A 19867-nucleotide genomic window follows, 5' to 3' on the forward strand; every position below is an offset into this window, starting at 1 on the left:
ACAATCTCCTGCTCTTTTTAGAGGAAGGCATTTGATTACTCACTTGAAACAATTCGTGCTATTTTGTTACGAGGGATGATGTAAACATAGACTTGTTTGGAATACAGGAAATCTTTCTTATTTTCTCAAAGTGAATTAAAGTGACAGCTACACAGTTCTGCCCAAGCACCGTGCTGTACTTAGATATCATTGCAGCATTGTTAGCTATATTGAAAATATAGAAAATTAAACCCCCAAAGTGCATGCCACCCACCCTGAAGGAACAAATCACTACAATATGTCACAATAGATCACAATAGTTTTCACTAGCAGGTACCTGGAAAATTCACAGAAAAAGTGGTTTATTTATTAAAGATTACATTAAAGGACAGTATGTTTTAATTGTCTTGCTTTTTATCTTGCATGCTTCTTAAAAACTAATCAACACTCCAAGGTTCAAGTTTCAGGATGAGCAGAACTTGCTTCTCCTCCTTAGGCAGATACAGATTCACATGTAGGCTTTGGGTATCTGTCAGAGAACCATAAAATTATCTTATGTAATTACATCTCCTTTTTTCCAGATGACTAATTATGTTACAATAAGCTTTTGAGTTAAATTGTTGAAAGGGAAAATTTCCCTCCTGACTTTTTCAACATGCATAGACAATGAATCACGTCCATTTCGTGCAGATTTGGTCTGCTAAATAGGTCTTTGATGCTCTGGATCTAACCCAAACCTACTGTAAAAAAACTCTGATCCAGCTCCCTACTTGAGACCCATTAATATGAAATGGATTTGGACTTACAAATGGGCCAGAGGGCTGCTGTGCCTTTTTCTCTGGATTGTGTCTGCTTCAGCTGTCAACTGCCCAACAGAGTGGTGGAGCAGGGTCTGATACACGGACTGCTACACTGCTGAGACTGTGGCAAGAAATGTGTGTGTTTTTAAGGCCCATAGTCTTCCTTCAGAAGTTAATATGTTTTCTACAACTCATTTGAATAACAACTTTATTCAATAGTAACAGTGATGGACTGGCCATTCTTAGTCACTCAGAACCAGAGATTCACCTGAGATTTGCTTTCCTTACTCTGCTCCTTAACAGCACTCTGCACCTCATCTGCATGAGCAAAGAACTGAGGCTTTCCTCAGATCATCTTCCCCAGGTGAAAAACTTTTAACAACTTTTAACAAAACTTTTTAGCTTTTTCAATGCTTTTTTCAACTAACCTGACTGTAACTGTTGAGTGGATCTCAGGCCCAGCACAGAAGACAGAGACCTTGAGGTATCAGTACCACTCAGTCAGGCAGATGTCAGAAAAATCTCTTCGGTCTCCTAGAGTCATCCCCATCCTTGGAAAGGAGGCAGTCTTGTGGATAGCCCAATTTTGTGCTCAGCATCACCCTGCTCCTAACTGACCCATTTCTTCAGCTTCTAAATCCTTACCAAGAGATACATCCTGTAACTACCTGTGCACTAGTACTGCTCTCATGTTCCTGCTTTGAGAACCCAGGTTGGGCAAACATTAGCTTACACAGTTTGCTTTACACAGAAATCCTTCTGCTTCTTTTTTTATATAAAAGGTAGTGGCTCAGCCAAACAGGTATAAGAACATATTCACATTCACTTCTCCTCTGAGCACTACATTCCCTGTATATGTATTTTGCATTGTGATTCAGTCTTAACACTGATGTTCTAGTTGTTTTCAGGATGATTTTGAATTTTTTATTATACACACACTCCAACAAAATCATTATCTCCATGAAGTGTCACGTCTTATACCATCAAAATATGCTATCTATTATGTGTCTGAAAAAACCCCATCTTCTGAGGAGAAGGCTAAAATCAATGCATGTCTTGTTTCTAAGGTAAGGCCTTAGGAAAGTGTTTGCCACCAACCAACTCAAAATTTCTCTTATTAACAGTGGAAATTGTTTCTTTGTCACATGCTTATCTAAGTCCTTTGGGCCAAAACAGCCTTTTGGTTATTGCTTTTTCTCTTTAAGGAAGCTGTGGGCTTGTTCTTTTTGATAGACTTATTCCCTCCAACACCCAAACACTGCCCTTTTTTGATGCCCTTTCAGTAATGGAGCACTTGCACTCTTGCAGAAATAAGTACAGCTCTGTAATTTTTGGGGATTTAGATCCTATATTCCACATGGCTTCTTCTTGCATGTAGGGGTTCTTCTTGTAGTACTTCAGTTTCAACATCATCATGTTTTTCATAACAAAATTCTTCATTTTTTGAAGCTTTATTTTGGTATGGACTATCCATTGGCAAATTATCATTGTGAAAGAGTCATTGTGGATGTTGTGGGAATCTCCATAATTTCTGTATTTAAGAAAGCTACATGTCAAGGAAGTACATAAAACCTAGTGCTGAATTTGAAAAGACATCAATATGTTCTGAGCTTGCAGCATGTGGGGGCTGGGAGTCTGAGGTTGTGCTTTAGTCTTCTTGCGTTGTTTTTGTTTGGCTTATTTTCAGTTACTTGGGGGTTTTTGAAAGCTGCGGACAACCTGGTTTATAATACGTAATCTCCAAGATGAAATCCATTTCTGCAAGACTTCATAAGAATAATTGAAATTAAGAAATTAAATGGTTGATACAGAGTCACAATACACTTCTGCTCTGTTGAAGCCAACAGAGGGAGATGGCAACACATAATTTAAGTGATTTTAGCTCGCTTGTACAAGGAAGTTCCACTGGCATGTTCCATAAACAGGATATACAGTAATTTATATGAAAATAAAAACTTCCTCCGTGATGGGAAATAGCATAACCTTCTTCTGTAGAATTTTGATTGTTTGCACCTTAGTAATTCAAGCTTCCCCATGCTCTCATCTCTAAAAATTCTACTAGTTGTGTTAGCTAATTACAAGAATGGAAAGCACCTCATAAAGAGCCTATTATTTTCAGGTGGTTTGCCTGGATTTCTACTGTCCTGGGGCCACGTTTCCTTGGAAAATTACACTGCGTGTTAAATTAACAGATCAGTTCCCAGTTATTCCAGATCAGGCCAGAAGAGGGCCAGATATCACCAGCAAATGATCTGTGTTCACTATTCATTCAAAGTATAATGTCTCTATACATCCATAAACAATTTATTTTGAACACCAGAATCAATTCCTTACATCATTTCCTTCTCCATGTAAAGGGACTAAATACAGTTTTAGACCTAGTTACAGGACTGTGACAAAGAGCATAATTAATTTTTATAGTAGACTTTGCCATCTTCTGCAGCCAGCAGAAGACTTAGAAGCCCAGCCACAAGACTTAAAAATTAATTCATTGCCCTCAAGCAGCAAGCTTTCTGCCACAGAGAAATTCAAAGCTCTGGCATAGATGCAGGATGGCAAAGGTGAGGCCTCCAGCAGAGACATTTGAAGAGACATAAAGAAATTCCCTGTCAAGTTTCAGACTGAGGCTGGTGCTAAAGCATGGCTTTGCCAGAGTGACACAAATGCAGAGACTCATAACAACTAGATGGGAAGTTAACAAATGTGACACACATCTGCAAGAAGGGTTGGAAAGAGATCTGGGGAACTACATACTTATCAGCCTGACCTTGCTTCCTGGGAAGGTCATGGAGCAGATCATCTTGAATGCAATCACATGACATGTACAAGAAAAGCAAGGGATCATCCCAATCAGCATGAGCTTAAAAAGGCAGATCCTGCTTGACCAATCTCCTTTTATGAAAGGTGTGGATGTTGTGTACCTAGACTTTAGTAAGGCTTTGACACCATTTCCCACAGCATTCTCCCAGAAAACCTGGCTGCTCATGGCTTGGGTGAGTGGGTGCACAGTTTGCTGGGTAAAAAAGTGTGTGGATGGCTGAGTCCAGAGAGTGGTGGTGAATGGATTTATATCCAGCCGGTGGCTAGTCATGAGTGGTGTTGCCCAAGTCTATTCTGTTTAACATCTTCACTGGTAACTTGCATGAAAGGATCAAGTGCTTCCTCAGTCAGTTCACAGACAACACCAAGTTAGGCAGGAATGTCAATCTGCTGTAGGGGCAGGAAGGCTCTGCAGAGGGATCTGAATGGGCTGGATTGATGAGTCAAGGCCAATAACAATACAGTGAAGTGCTGAATCTGGCACCTGGGTCACAGCAACCCCATGTAACCCTTCAGGTTTAGGTCAGGGTGCCTGGGAAGACGCCTGATGGAAAGGACCTGGCGGTGCAGGTCAAGAGCAGCTGAACATGAGCCAGCTGCGCCCATCTTGCCAAGAAGGCTGATGGCAGCCTGGCCTCTATCAGCCATAGTGTGGCCAGAAGGACCAGGGCAGGGATCATCTCCCCTGTGCTCAGAACTGGTAAGGCCATGACTCAAATCCTGTGTTCAGTTCTGGACAACTCACTACAAGAAAGACACTGAGATGCAAGAGCGAGTTTAGAGAAGGGTAACTAAGCTGGTGAAGGGTCTGGAACCAAGTCCTGTGAGGAGTGGCTGAGTGAGCTGGGGTTGTTTAACCTGGAGAAAAGGAGGCTCAAGGGTGACCTTATCACTCTCTACAACTGCCTGAAAGGAGGATGTAGCCAAGTGAGAGTCAACCTTTCCCCCCAGGTCACAAGTGAAAGGATGAGAGGAAAAAGAGGAAAACAGCAGGAAGTTGCACCTGGGGAGTTTTTGGGTATTAGAAAAATACCCAAAATATCCTCACCAAAAGGTTTGTGAAGCACCAGAATAGGCTGCTCAGAGAAGTGGTTGCTGTCCTTGGAAGGACTTAGGAGATGTGTGGATGTGGCACTTAGTGACATGGTTTCACGGTGGACTTAGCAGTGCTGGGTTAATGGCTGGACTTGATGATCTTAGAGGTCTTATCCAACCAGAATGATTCTGATTCTATGACTGTCAGCCTATGTGCCTTATGGATATGACCAAAAGGCAATTCTGCTGTCTTCTGATCAGTAGATCAGTCTGGAGTTTTGGAGTGACTCAAAACTCTTTCATCTCACTGTATTTGTTTTATTTGAGTAAATTAAAAATAGAGAGAACTAAACATGCAATAAATGGCAACATAAATTGAACACACGTTGTGGCTTGTTGTGGTGTGTTGCAATATCCTGTTTTACCTTCTCCCTTCCCCCTCGCCCCTCACTGAGTGTGCCCTGTCAATCAGGCTAACATACCAGCAAGGCGTCGTGTGATAGGTGTCCCTAGTACCTTGAGACCCTGCCCCTTCACCTGGTTGGTGACTCACCTGTCCCCTCCCCTTCCCCTGTCCTGAGCTTAAAATGTGAATGAGACCATGTGGCCTTTATTCTGTTATCAGCAGTAGCCCAGTGCAGACATATCTGTGCTCATGGAATAAACATCTGGCTACCTTCTAGCAGAATCCGCTCCCTTCTTTTCTTCACCATCGCCAGAAGCTCTCCCCTGAGGAGAACGGAGTCCTGTCTTGTGCCCCGCTGCACTCTGCCGCCAGCCAAGGTATCTTTGAGGTAAAACACCGCAGAGCTGCCTGTGGCCCAGCAGCGAAGGTCAGAACTGGCCTAGGCACCATCTAACTGGTTATATTGGGATACATATTCCAATATATTGGCGTCCCTGTGGGTGGGCAAGCGACCCTGAGCCCAAAAACGGACTCGCAGTTCCTCAGAGAAGCTTCTGCCAGCCGTGCATCCAGCTGAAAGGAGCCTGGCTTCAAGACTCCCAGCTAGAGACTTTGGGAATACTCCCAGAAAAAGTTTCGTGGACTGTTCGGTGCCTTTGGAAAGCCCTGCTTCATTGTGGTGAACAGATTTTCCAGAGGAAGAAAAGGGTAGCTTCTCTTACACCCAGAGAGAAGTCCTTTTCCGGTGGAGACCTGCCTGTACCCAGCCTACAGCTTCCATTTCACGTGAGTATCTCTGCTTTCGGTAGAGCAGAAGCTCAAAAACAGACTCTGCCGCGAGTTCTGTTCCTTTTGCCTTTGCATTTTGGCTGCGCAGCCCCACAGACGAGAATTCATAGCGTTCTAGTGTTAGCTTTCCTGCTGCGTGTTTCACTGTTTTTTAGAATTCGCGCCGGAGCGGGATCGCTCTCTGCCCTTCCCCCCCCGGCTCAGCAGCGTGTTCAGACACGTGTTAGGAGATTTTCTTTCTCTTTCTCTTTGCGGGAGAGGGGGGGGCTCTCTTTCCACGTGGCCGGGGGACCTGCGGGGTCGGGAGTGCTCTGCACACGCGGCGGCGGGGGGGGGGGGCGTCCCGGTTTCGGCTTGCCACGTGGAGTGCCTGCTGCCTCTGCTCCGCGGGGGGGCTGCGTTCCACCGCGGGGGAGGCTTTGTTTCTGCCTCGGCTCGGCAGGGTGTGCCGGCTCGGCAGGGCGTGCCCTGCTGCCGCTGCCCGGGAATTTTAAAAGCAGTATATACAGCTGCATTGTGAAGCTTTTGTCTGCTCGTTATCGCTTTCTATCTGTGGTTTTTTTTAGAAATTGGTAGCTGATTTTAGCTTTGTTTTTGGTCAGGCGGGATTAAGTACTTTGCTTTTTAACATGGGTTCCAAACTTAGCATTGTACAAAGGGGAGTGTATTATCATATTGTTAGCATTTTAATCAAGAGTAATGTGAAATTCTCTAAAGGAAAATTGAAACAGTTTATAAGATGGCTTTTTCTGCAGTTCCCAAACATTTCCCCTGAAGAAATCCACAATATTCAATTCTGGGATAAAGTTGGGAATGAATTGATAACCTTAGGACAATCTGGCAAATTACCCTCAGCTAAATTTGTGTTCTGGAGTTTGCAAATTCGAACAGCATTGCTCAAACAAAAGGAAATGGAGAAAAAGCCAAATGTAAAGCCATGTGCCTCTGCTCTCCCTGTTCCTCCCTCTCCCTCTAAAACCCCTAAACCTCTTTCCCCAAAAAAATCCCGAGCACGTGTTAGCTTTTCGGAGAGCAGTGATGTCCAAAATGGCCCCCAGTCCCTAGGGGGTCCACAAGATGGTGGATGCCACGTGGCATCTTCCCAAACCTGGTCTTCTTCTTCCCAAAATCCTCTTAAGCATTCCAAAATTCCATCCCCATCCCCCTCTCCTCCTGTTCCTCGTGACACCTTTCCCCCTCCCCCCGCCTTTCCTGCAGTACCCTCAGCTCCGCCCCTCTACTCCTCCCAGGGGGCGGCTGCTGACGTGATGTCACCAGGTGACCCCGCCCCCTGTTCCCACGGTATCCCCGCCCCCTGCCAGCCCCTTAACCCCGCCCCTTGTTCCCACGGTATCCCCGCCCCTTGCCGGCTCCCTTTCCCCGCCCCCTCCCCGGGTTCCCACGGTGGGGACACACCCACTGCCTGTCCCCAAACCTGTAGCTGTGATCCCAATGCTTCTGATTCAAGGGATACAGAGCAGGGGACAGCAGACCCAATGCATGGTGCCATGTTGTCACTGGCCCCTGTTACGTTTCAGCCTGCAGCTCAAGCAGGAGCAGCCCCAACTGCTAATTGGAGTTCTTTTGGACGACAATTGATTAAAGAGATCTGTAAATCTCATAAAGAATATGGTCCACACAGTCCATATTTCCGTGGCCTTTTAAATTCTGAATTAAGTAGGACTATTGTAGTTCCACATGATTTAAAACAACTGTTTTCATGTCTCATGACATCCACGGAATTCAAATTATGGGAATCAGCATTGAAACAACTGCTAAAAGATGCTCTCCCAGGCTTACAGGCTGATCCAAACACAGCAAAGGACAACAATGGTAATCCTATTACCCTTGACCACCTCTGTGGTGAAGGTCAATGGTCTTCTCCCTCAGTCCAAGCTGCTGCAATTCCTGTAGAAACACTCGAGAAAGTAAAGGAAGCAGCTGAAAAGGCATTCTTTTCCCTCCAACCTGAGGGGCCTTTTGAGCCCTATAGTAAAATCAAACAACTACCATCAGAGCCTTTTGTGAAATTTGTAGAAAGGCTAACTAGAGCCATTGAAATACAAGTTAAAAAAGAAAATGCAAGGGAAGCAATTTTAGAAGAAATAGCGTTTACAAATGCAAATGAACAGTGTCGAGCAGCAATCCTGAGCCTTCCTATGGAACCTTCCCCTACATTAAAAGATATGCTTCTAGTCTGTAACAGGAAAGTGCCTCTGATGACTGTAGCTGAAGACACCAGACCAAAGCTGCTGCCAAGACCACCTCAGCGCGTTGCTGTTGCCAGCCCTGCACCTTCTCTTTCAGCACAGCAGTACCCTGGGCAGCAGCGGAGACCAGCAATGGTTGAGCCCACCCAGGGACGCCAATATATTGGAATATGTATCCCAATATAACCAGTTAGATGGTGCCTAGGCCAGTTCTGACCTTCGCTGCTGGGCCACAGGCAGCTCTGCGGTGTTTTACCTCAAAGATACCTTGGCTGGCGGCAGAGTGCAGCGGGGCACAAGACAGGACTCCGTTCTCCTCAGGGGAGAGCTTCTGGCGATGGTGAAGAAAAGAAGGGAGCGGATTCTGCTAGAAGGTAGCCAGATGTTTATTCCATGAGCACAGATATGTCTGCACTGGGCTACTGCTGATAACAGAATAAAGGCCACATGGTCTCATTCACATTTTAAGCTCAGGACAGGGGAAGGGGAGGGGACAGGTGAGTCACCAACCAGGTGAAGGGGCAGGGTCTCAAGGTACTAGGGACACCTATCACACGACGCCTTGCTGGTATGTTAGCCTGATTGACAGGGCACACTCAGCGAGGGGCGAGGGGGAAGGGAGAAGGTAAAACAGGATATTGCAACACACCACAACAGTGGCTAAGGAGGAATACAATAATTTGCAATCTAAAATCTGTTTCCAGGCTTCCATAATTATTCCAAGTTTGTCCATGGTCTCCATAGCAGTCTTTCCTGAGGCTCAAGCCTGGTGTGGTGAGTCACAGTGGTTCAGCAAAGGATTCAACTCCTTTCCAGGGAGTCTGAGTCACAGGATGCCAAACCTGGACTGGTTTCCTGTAATACAGAGGTTCCTGAGCTATGGCAGACATACCACTCATGGTACACAAGCCACCTCAGCATGGTGCTCCAACACCTCCCAGACATCGCCGCAAGGCATGCGAGGGTAAGTAGGAGATGTTGCTGCTGCTGGCAAACAAACACAAATATTTGGAAACTTGTGCTTTAATAAGTTGCTGGACTCTTACTGACTCTGCCCCTGAACTCCTCAGAAGAGCAAAAACAGTTTACCACAGCCCAGCAGTAAAAGTGCTGAATATAGAGCTCACCATGAGCCCTGGGCTGGTTTCCCAAGCTCATTAGTGGTGCTGCTGTGGGCACACAGTGTTACAGCAGCTGCCCTGTGACCCTGCAGCACTAGAAGTTCCTCACGGTGCTCTTATTCCTGAGGGCCCACTCTGGAATGGTACACTGGGCAACTCCTTCTGGCACAGGTACCTCCTCAGCAACAAGCCTGAACTTTGCAGCAGACTTTGAAAAAAGGGAGGTCAGAAATTAGATCTTTGCCTCTTAGATTAGCATCCTAACCACAGAGTCACAGATTGAGGCTTCCTTTTATATTTCTTTCTGACTTCTGATCCCCATGAATCTCATTTTCCTGGAAAAGTGGGTGCCCTCCCATGCAGCAGACGGGTAGCTCCTTCCAACTTGCTGAGTATGGTTTATAACCTTGTATTTAAAGGGATAATTTTGTGCTTTGAATCTGCTCAGACTAAGGAAAGGCAGGAGCCCAGGCCACCCACTCACTGGATGACACAGGGCAGCCTCTGGCAGGTGCTTTTAGCAGAGAGCTGTTGTGCACTAGGCTGGACACAGTGGTTTAGTGTATTTGGGATGCCTTGAGAAGAGATTTACAAACACAGTTCTGTCTGAAATACAGACAGTTAGATATTGGTTTATTTTCTTTAAACATGGTAGATCCTGAGGTAAACAAGAGCAAGAAACTCCAACATATTAGTCAAGCAAATTACCTCTCAGTTACTGACAGTAGCAACCAGTGATACAAGTCTGTACCACCTAAAAATCTCTCAAGGCACAACTCTACTTGTCTTGTGACACATTTCACTTCTTGGCACATCCACTTCAGCTCATCCATGAGCTGAAGTCTGCTCTTTCTCTGCCTTTTTCACTTGAAAGATGGCCACACTACACAGCAAAGAAGTAGCTACACTGAGTAATACTGACACCTATGTCACATGTCACCTTTCAGCTTTACCTACTGAAAATGCTTAGTGGAATGCAGTTACGGTTTAGGAATGGAATTCCCTAGTTTAGTGTTCCCCCTGAAACACTCCAAACCACATGCCATTCGCTCATTCCCCAATCCCCTTTCCCCTCATCTCTGCAGCAGGATGGAGAGGAGAATTAGATTGCAGATTGAGATAAGAACAATTTGCTGATGAGATAAACAACGAGATAAGTAAACAAACAGTAACAACAACAATATTAGTAACAGACTGCAGAAGACAGGCGAGTGACTCCACAGGTGAGTGCTCCCCACCACCTGTCAGCAGGAAGGAACCCAACTTCCCTCCCAGCCCCTGTGTATGGTGTGAGGTGCTATGGAATAACCTCACAGTACTGGTCATGCCTCTCCTGGCTACTGCAAAAATTAACCCTGTCCTGGATGGAACCAGGACAAGCTCTAACACCATACACCTGCTGAAATAGAAAACATTTTACATCCAGGCAAATGAAGCTGTCAAGTCTTTCTGAACAGTTTGCTGCTGACTGTAGGATGCTCCTTGGGTCCCATCAGGCTTCAAAAGGACAGCCTAGCATCTGTCATCCTGGGGTAGTAGTAGCCCCAGGACACCAGGACTAGCACCAGCATTTATTCATATGCTCTGACACCACCATTACAAATGTCTTTAAAAATCAAAGAAGAAATTAAATAAGCAGAAATATTTACATTTAACATTAAATGAGAATAACTCTCTTTGTTGTCAATTTGACTTGTCAATTTCTGGCAAAGACACATTCCAAACCCCACTGAGCTCCTGCCTTGTCTTGATGACCATAATAGCTTTCACAACTGCTCTCCATTCCAAAATCAAAGGTCAAACCAGAAGTCACATGCTTGAAGACACACTGGTTCCATTTTTATCCAGGAGCTAGGCTCGCCCTGCCTCTTAATGGAAACTGGCATCACCTTTAGATGTCAACATATCTATTTGTATTCAGGAGACAGTACCAGTTGTAAAAAAAAACCCAACAACAACAACAAAAACACCTCAATACCTTGACCATCTTTCTTCCTACCCTCCTCTCCTAATAATAAATGTAACTAATGTTACAGGTGGAGAAATTATCTTCAATTTATGGAGCAAAGAATGAAGCAACTCCCATTCCCCCTGCCCCCCCAAAAAAGTGAAATTTTGCTCTATAACTACACCACTTGGTAGCATTTGGTACAGAAAGGGTCACAAGCACCATAGTACTTCTGATGGGTTTATTGGTCACAGGCAACATTACAAAGCAGTTACACTGAATAATGCTGTCACAGTCCTATCGTAATGTGAGGTTGCTACAACACATTTAGATTTCACACAGTGAAACTACTTGAGAAAAAAAATTCATGCTTGTAACATAAGATCAAGAAAATACACTTGGTTAAAAGAAAAAATGGTCCCAGAACTTCAGCCCACTCAAACTGAAGTTAATGGAAAAGCTTCCTCTGACTTCAGCAGGCTCTGAATCCAGCCTTCAACATGTCCTGGCCAAGCTATAAGGTCAAATGCCTCTCTGCTCAGTTACAGGCTCTTCATTCTTCTGACATACTTGTGCGTGATGTATTTTCTCCTTTTTAAATGAGAAGACCATAAATGTGAAATTGGCGATGCTGAATTTTATACATACAGAGCCAATTTTGGGTCATCTGCTTTAGAGAGTGGGAGAATTACAAAGGTGATAATATGTGTACTGGAAAAGGAGGGAATTCTACACGCCTGAGTGCCTGTAGCAGCTGTTTGTGTAGCCTGAAAGCTTCCAAGAAAGGTCATTACATGCTCTTCAAAATTTGCATCTCTGACAGCATCTGCATTCAAAAATGGGATTTCAAAACCACAGCTGACAAAAACATGTACCAAACAGAGAAACACATCTTTACTTCAATAATGCAAAATTTTTCATCAAATCTAAGTTTAGCTTGAAGTAAGATAATTACTTCTGGGAGCTCAGTCATATTCCTGACATACTTTCTTCTCATTTACAGGTGACTTATGCATCCTACACCCACCCGTTCCAAGGATGCATGTACAACACGTGAACTGTGCATCTAATTCTCCATCGGTGTTGGAGCCATCAGAGGGCAGCAACATGCTGAGGCTTCCCAGCCCACGGAATTCCTGTAGCCAGGCATCTCTTCCACGTGGGGCAAGGTTTAGCACTGGTCCTACTGACCCCAGTGTAGCTTCTTGCACCACAACGCTGCATTGTTTTATGACACCCAAAGCTCAGAGTGCAATTCACACTTCAAGGAAAACTGGAGTGAGAAGAGTGTTGTTGTTTAGATTTCAATGGTCACCAAGAGTGCACTTCTTTCCCAGAACTGTTTTTGCTAATTGTCAACATTTTGAAAGTAGAATGCTGATCATAAACTATGCTTTATAAAATTCTCCCTCTCCAGTGCATATCAAAGATAACATTTGTGTTCATGTCTATGACTATGATGACCAAATTATGTTAGCATAATGGCTCTACCACATCCAAGTGGGAACGACAGGCGCTGCCATCCTGTGTCACAAGCATAGTCCATCAGGAGTCCCTGAGATACAAATATGGCACCCACTCCCCTCTCTACTGGCAATTTGGTCAAGAGTTCTCAATAAAAGTTCCAGCTTATCTTTTTAAAAAAAGGTTTCGTTAATTAAAAAAAGTCTATTTACAAATCAGTTGTGACATGAATAACAACATTCCATAGGAAAAATCAGACTGTCTCAAAAGTTGGTAAATATGTTTTTAACTGTAAAATGTCAGATATTGGCTGTTTTCTGTCTTGATAGAAGCTGAGTCCAGTAATTAATTCTATATCTCTGATGCGAGCCGTATGAAACTTCATTCTCTCTTCAACCCACATGGACTCAGACTTGCCATCCTATTGAGACACAGGAGGAAAAAAAAAAGGGGCTGTAAAACTTCTTTTTTTCTCCTGAGATGCATTTAATCTACTAAAAAAAGACATTTTGATGTTTTATAAAGGCAGAAATCAATAACTGTTGGCAAGCATCTAACAAACAAAGTGTGCAAGGATTATACATAGTTAGAAGCTTGTCTGAATTTAGTTCTTGCTGTTTCCACCTCAAGTATACAAAACCTGTAGCTGCACCAGTTAATGATAATGGGGAATGACAATTTATCTACCATCAGTATGATAAAAATATTCTGAGAGCTATGTCTGACTCTAATTCCTTGCTGCAAGATTGGTCTACACACTTTCCACACTTTTTTTGTGGTGTATATGGAGTGCAGTTATGTGTGGTTCTCATCACAATGCCAAGGTACCTCAACTAGAAGCAACCAGTGGTCTTCAGAGACATCTGCGTTTTCTCCTTCCGGGAATGCATTTTGGCCTTAGCACTGACCTTTTATTGTGGGTGACTCTTCTTAGAAGCTCCTCATCCTTCTCAGCTGTAGACTGAATAGTTGCATTACAGAAGTCTCTGTATGCATCACATTCATGCTCTCTGAATACTCTGATCTCATTTTGCTAGCTCTATGCTTTACTCTTTGAACAGATCTATTTTCCCCTTTGATCATATTCACAGACTTTGACATAATTCTGTTTGCAAAAATATTGTCTTCTCTCTCAAGATGGGCATGTAGACTGCACCATTTTCAAAGGCTTTAACCAGTTAATTACAGATATCCAACAAAACAAGCTCCAGCCTGACTTCAGAAGTTTATGAGGGCCAAACAGACTACTTACTGCACAGCTTTCGCTGTTGTCTTCTCTGTGAGGTACAATGAAAGACAAGGCATCTAGAGACCCTTCACACTCCACAGGAGTTTCAGAAGTATTTTTACAGCTGGTCAGCACAATGAAGAAGTGAGTTGGAACTAGAACTTCTGAATTACCACGGTATCTGAAATACAAAAGATCTCTCTATAAATCCACCAAATCATACTTGCACAAAGATCAAATTACAACATTCAGCTATATTCAATTTTATCAATTCACCTTCTTTGTCCAAGAAAAACTTAGGTCTGGAAGGAAAATTCCAAACCACTATTTTTTAAAATCAAGTTTGGCATGTAGACTAAATAACAAGTTTGATGAGGTATAACAAATTGATTTGCCATAAAAATGTGTAAAACTCTGGAGGTGATGAAGAGTTCAGCCCAAGTCCAGGAACCTCTCTGCCTGCTAGCTTGAGCCAATTTTGCTAACTCGTGTAACCCACAACTTGTAGTAGAACACTGCCAGCTCAGGAAGTATCAACCATGCCACCAGGGATAAGCCCTTGCCTTGTGCTCTCCTAGAGGCAATTGCATAAGTTTTCAGGATGGTAGACATCATTCCATATGCAACAGCTTCTCTTAAACTCCACCTTCAGTTTTAGGATGACACATTTTGAAGGTGCATTTTTCTCTTGAGGCTTGTTGCTTCTTTCTGAACTTTTTGTCTTTCTGAAGAAGGATAATTACTCACAGACCAGTATTGGAAGAAAGAAACAAAGGATTTGAATGTGAAAAGTTCTCACCTTTTCAACTTTTCTGGGGTATCATAGAGCCCATCAGAGTCATAATCAAACACTGGACCACTGACTACATTGATACCATTCCTGGCTGCAGCATATTCAGGCAGGAGGTGTTGATGGAAGTAGTCCCATAACACTGAAACACAGTAATGGAATCAGGAAATAATCTTCAAAATAGAAGCTGCTAATACAACTCTGCAGAGTATTCAGTTCAGTATAAACAGACGTGATAAGCTAGGAAAACAAATTCTTCAAATGTTTGCTGTTGTTAAAGGCTGCATACAACTGGGTAGCAGCATCCATTGCACCATATAATAACCTATATAATATTTTAAATTACAATTAAGAATTGAACAGTACTCCATTACAAAACAGGATATCCCTTATTTTCCAGGAGAAGTACCACAGTTATCCTTCTTTTTCACCAGGAATATGTTTATTTTCTCTCAGCCAACCATCTCATGTTCCCTCTCTCCCAGGAACCAGGGGTCATATGCATGATTTGGAAGCCAGCACAACACCAGCAGTCTTCTATTCAACTATGGACATAAAATAGGCATACAAATAAAGCACCTTTAAATGCAGGATACATTGGCACAATGTTGCTGGTGAGCAAGGCATCATAGTGAGGTTTCTTTGCATCTGTCATAAAATCTGAAACAAAAAAAGGCCAATTAATTACATGGATTTGTTACTTTAAACTTGCATTTTCATGCTTTTAGTGATCAGTGCATTAACATTGAGATGCAGCTGACCTAACTTCATTTTCCAAAACTGGTGTGTGGGTGTAAGTGCTGACTTTCAGTACCTGCCAGATTCCACCTAAAATAAATAAATTTAGTAGCAGCAGCAATTACACTTGTCAGATATACAGTTGGCAAATTTAATGAGATTTTAAAATATCAGGACAGGCTTCTGAATTGGGGAGAGAGAAATAAAGTTCATGAATGTCAGGCCAACCCTCCCTGACTGCAGAATCTAGACTTATCCTAAATATAGGATTCTGTTGAAACTTTGCAAACTATGTTTGATATGGATATTTAAATAACCTGCTACTTGGTATTCAATGAGTAGAGTAAATAAAATACTTCCATGTGAGGTCAGCAAGAGTTCACAAACAACTTATCCATGTACACTGAGTGAATTTGCATTTTACCAGCTTGCTGGACTTCACTCAATGTCTATATGTCCCTCCCAGTTTCTTCTGTGAGATGTCACTTTAGAAGCATGATAAATGCTTCAAAACTTCTGGGAAGTACTAAGTGACCTTGGACAACCCCACCAACTGCTGAAGCATCTAAAGTGCTTTCCTTTCTCATATGCTGAAGTTAACTTCAACAATGCAGCAACTACTGCTTTGTACTCTGATTAGGTACCAAGAACACGTACAAAAGACTACACCTGCTACGTTACAAACCATGTACATCAGACATGCTATACAAGGAAGACAAATACTTACCTGGAGGAGCAAGAAATCCATAAGTTAGGCGAGGATGATTGTTGTAAAACAAACAGGTCTGGTTATGATTCTGTGAAATACGAACATCTTTATGTAAACAGTTGGAGGCAGCTCCTGTAGAAGAAATCCATTTGTCCTATTGAACAAGAAGAAAGTATCATTGTGAAAGCTTACAATAAGTATAATTGTGAAAGCTTACAACTTACAATCATTCTCTTGGTATGAGGGACTGCAGAATTCTAAATATTTGGCTGCAGCTGCCTTTAAGAGTGTGAAGGACTTAACTAAGATGCAAGAATTGTTCCTCTTATGCCAGTGGAAAACAAGTCCTCCCATCTCTTCATATACCTTAGAAATAAAGTGAACAGAACTGCAGCATTTTATTCAATTATTACATGTTCTAGACAACCTGATTTACTGACAGATAGACAGCCTCACATAACTGACAGACAGATGTGTGGGCCACTTGTTAAAGTAACTGGTTGCTTCATGTCATTACCTCAAAATATTTAGGATCAAGTAAATCTTCCCAAAGTTTAGCTAAATTTAATTATAAGTCATTATCTAAAATCTATGATTCCCAGATAATAAAATTTAAAAGTATTCTCTACTATCCTAATTCCTTTTAAGCATGATCTGGCTTTTAAATTTTCTGTGAATGGGAAAGGTCAATTTGAAAAATCTTTCATTTATCAGATCAGTGCTCTACTCTGAATAGGTATATCTTAAGCATAGGGTTCAGGACCTCAAAGACCAGCTTTATTTTCACTGATCTCTTTTTTTCCCCAATTAGGATTATATTTTGAGAAAAGCATCATATCAGGGCATGAACGGTTCAAGAGGGTCATGAGATTACTTTTTTAAAAGGATCCTGCCACATTACAAATTGCTTTAAGACTACGAAACCCACGTTGAGGCCATTTTTAAGGACAGCACTGCTGCAGCAGCACTGCTGTAGACTGCTATACCAGACCTATGTTACCAGTGCATTCTCCTATATAGGATTCTATACCAATGGCAATGGACTCCTCACTTCCTGATGGATCTGCTCAATCTGGGGGCAAAACTGTTTCACTCTGAGAAATGGAAGAGTCAAAGCCAATCCTTATTGGCATAGCAAACCTCACACAAATTTCCACTTTATCTTATGTGGTTCAGCTTAGTTCCCTGGGAGATAATATCACAGACCCATTTCAGCTGGAAAAAGACCTCTAAGATAATTGAGTCCAGTCATTGACTGACCATCACGTTGTCAACTAGACTATGGCACTAAGTGCCAAACCCAGTCCTTTCCTGGACACCTCTGCAGACAGTGACTCCACCATCACGGTGACTCTTACCATGACCAGATATAAGAAGCCTTCAGGAATACTGATACTCTAGATTTTTACTTTTCAAGGCTGCTTCTAATCTTTCTTCTTATACTTACATCTCTGCCAACAGTGTACGCGCTCCACAGAGCCATCCTGTAGTCCCTGCTGTACCCACTCACGTAGCGGTAATGGTAAAGGAGGCAGTAATTATGTTTTTTCTGCAGAACCCTGGGCCGTCCGTAGGGTAAATTAAGTTTCTCCGTCTTCTTAACTGCAACAAAAATAGTGCTTATTGCTTTACATTTAATACTAGTTGTTAAACACCCTCCTCTTTTATACACCTAAGGCTGCCTTAATTTTCAATTGCCAAGCAAACAGAAGTCACAGAAATGGGACTAAAAGTTTTCATTATTATATCAAAGGCATAGTTTCTATACTAGACAATAAATTAAGTGATGAAGCCAGTAAAAATTATTTAAACTTGTACTACAAAACATGTGCAAATGTAGCTTATGTACAAATTAAGGTTGTATTTGAACCAAAACTTTTTGCTGTTAAAAACAGAAGACAAGTTCAAGTCGCAAGGTTAAAGTCTTTGTTGACCTTGTGTTTCAATTTAAAAACGTGGAATCTGCTTTTATGTAACATTTAGATGGGAGAGAAACCAATTCTGGTGATTTGAAATTACTATTTCAGCAGAAACCACATCATTGTATGTAAAAATGCATTTAAAAAACTAGGAAATACAGAGGTCTAAATAAACAATACAGTGACATATTGGATTGGATTTTCAGCTGTGAAAGAGCTCACTACTTTGCCTTTGAAAATTCAAGTCTTTTCAATCATTACATGACTAAAATTATAAAGAAGGTATCAAAGTATATCGTCCATTAAATTGGTCCCCACCATCCACAAATAATTACGCAGTTTTAAGGCAAATGTATTACATGGGGAAAGAAATTGAGCAATAATGTGCAGGGTTTTTTCCACAGTACCAAAAAATGTGAAGATTATGACAGTTACTTCTCCACCCATGAGGGAAAAACAATTCATATTTTTTTCATTAAAGTAAAAATGAAGTTATAATTTTCTGTCCTTACAGACTGTCAAGTTGCAACAATCATGAGAGAACATGCAATCTGAAGTAACTACTAAATTCTATACAGTCTTAAGGCACTTCTAGGCTGTTTACTACAATTCTTTAATCTGTGAAATGCTTTAATATCTGATTAGTTCTTAATCAATACAATTCACAATGAATGTATTACTGTTAAAACAGGGCTATACCAGGTCCCACTAATAATTCAAGACAAAAACCTACTGCTTCAAAAATGTAGGTTTAGAGCCTTAAGTTCCTATTTCCACAAAAGAGAACTGAAATATGTTATTGTGTCTGGCCTTGTCAAGTTTCTTCAAAGCCAGGTAAACAAAGTCCTCAGAGATACTCAGAATCTGTTTTAGCAAAACCCCTGGCACACTTTGGAGAAACACATTGTACCATTCTAACTGGATTTTATTTTGCTGCTCTCATGAGTGTTACAATACTGAAAGACTTACTTTAAAAGGGTTCTGGGACATGTGGACATGTTTTAAAATTATGACCTGTCATTAGTGGAAAAGATTCAAGAAAGCTCTATCCACTCTTTGTTTCAGGACAAGCTACACAAATCAACAGAAGCCTTGAATTAGCTCTGGATAAGCAGCAAATACTGGACCCTGCCAGTAACTGGCATTTATGTCCAGTTCTTAACAATAGTGAGCTATAGTGTGGTTTTGCCAAATATAGCTTATTTGCATAAAACCTCCAAGGTTTTATGAACACACACACACACATGGCAAGGTCTCTATCAGCCTATTTCTGGCAGCCTAATATTCTTGATATCATCTATCAAGGCATTAGCACCTGGGACTAGGTTCCATTTTGACTTAGAGTTTTCATTATTTACGTGCTGGTTTACCTGTTTCATGCTCAAAATAGTTTATTTTGTTTTATGACTCATGAGCACATCTACAGCCTTGCAAACTGCAGCTTAAACATGGCACGTGTATGTCCAATGAATGGAAATAAAGCCTAAGTAAAAGAAGTAACAATTCAAGACCACATGACAAACACATAAAATACTCCTTATGCCTCATTATAAGTCTGCTGCCATTACAGGTATCATGATTTGCATTGATTTGCTATCAGGTACTTCCCCATACAACACTCTTGCTTCCCTTGATTTGCTCATTACTTCAATACTAGAGAAGTCAAATGTAACAGATAACACATATGCCATAAAGACACACGTATAAGGATACACATTTACCTGAAAGCAAATGGTTCAGGAGGACTGTATTCAAAAACATGAGAATCATAGAATGGTATGGGCTGTAAGAGACCAAAAAGACCATCTAGTTTCAACCACCCTGTCAAAAGCAGGGACATCTTCCACCAGACCAGGTTGTTCAAAGCCCCATCCAACCTGGCCTTGCACACTTCCAGGGGTGAGGCATCCA

The 19867-nt window shown here is 42.0% G+C and overlaps 1 protein-coding gene across 2 annotated transcripts in view; it reads right to left on the reverse strand.

Moving 5' to 3' along the window:
* Positions 1–11292: 11292 nt before the first annotated feature.
* The window catches only part of ENPP1 (ectonucleotide pyrophosphatase/phosphodiesterase 1), a 53230-nt gene continuing 44655 nt past the window's right edge, over positions 11293–19867 (reverse strand). Inside the window, exons 20-25 of one of the 2 annotated variants that reach the window (XM_074537803.1) lie at positions 17485–17639; positions 16056–16191; positions 15170–15250; positions 14600–14732; positions 13825–13981; positions 11293–12993 (exon numbers count right to left, since the gene is read on the reverse strand). In XM_074537803.1, the coding sequence (XP_074393904.1) occupies positions 12826–12993; positions 13825–13981; positions 14600–14732; positions 15170–15250; positions 16056–16191; positions 17485–17639 (830 nt within the window). In that variant the 3' untranslated portion in view covers positions 11293–12825. The remainder of the gene's footprint in view (positions 12994–13824; positions 13982–14599; positions 14733–15169; positions 15251–16055; positions 16192–17484; positions 17640–19867) is intronic. The other variant, XM_005493577.4, reaches the window with a different exon arrangement.

The sequence above is a fragment of the Zonotrichia albicollis genome, chromosome 3 (assembly GCF_047830755.1).
Source record: "Zonotrichia albicollis isolate bZonAlb1 chromosome 3, bZonAlb1.hap1, whole genome shotgun sequence".
NCBI classification, from domain to species: domain Eukaryota; kingdom Metazoa; phylum Chordata; class Aves; order Passeriformes; family Passerellidae; genus Zonotrichia; species Zonotrichia albicollis.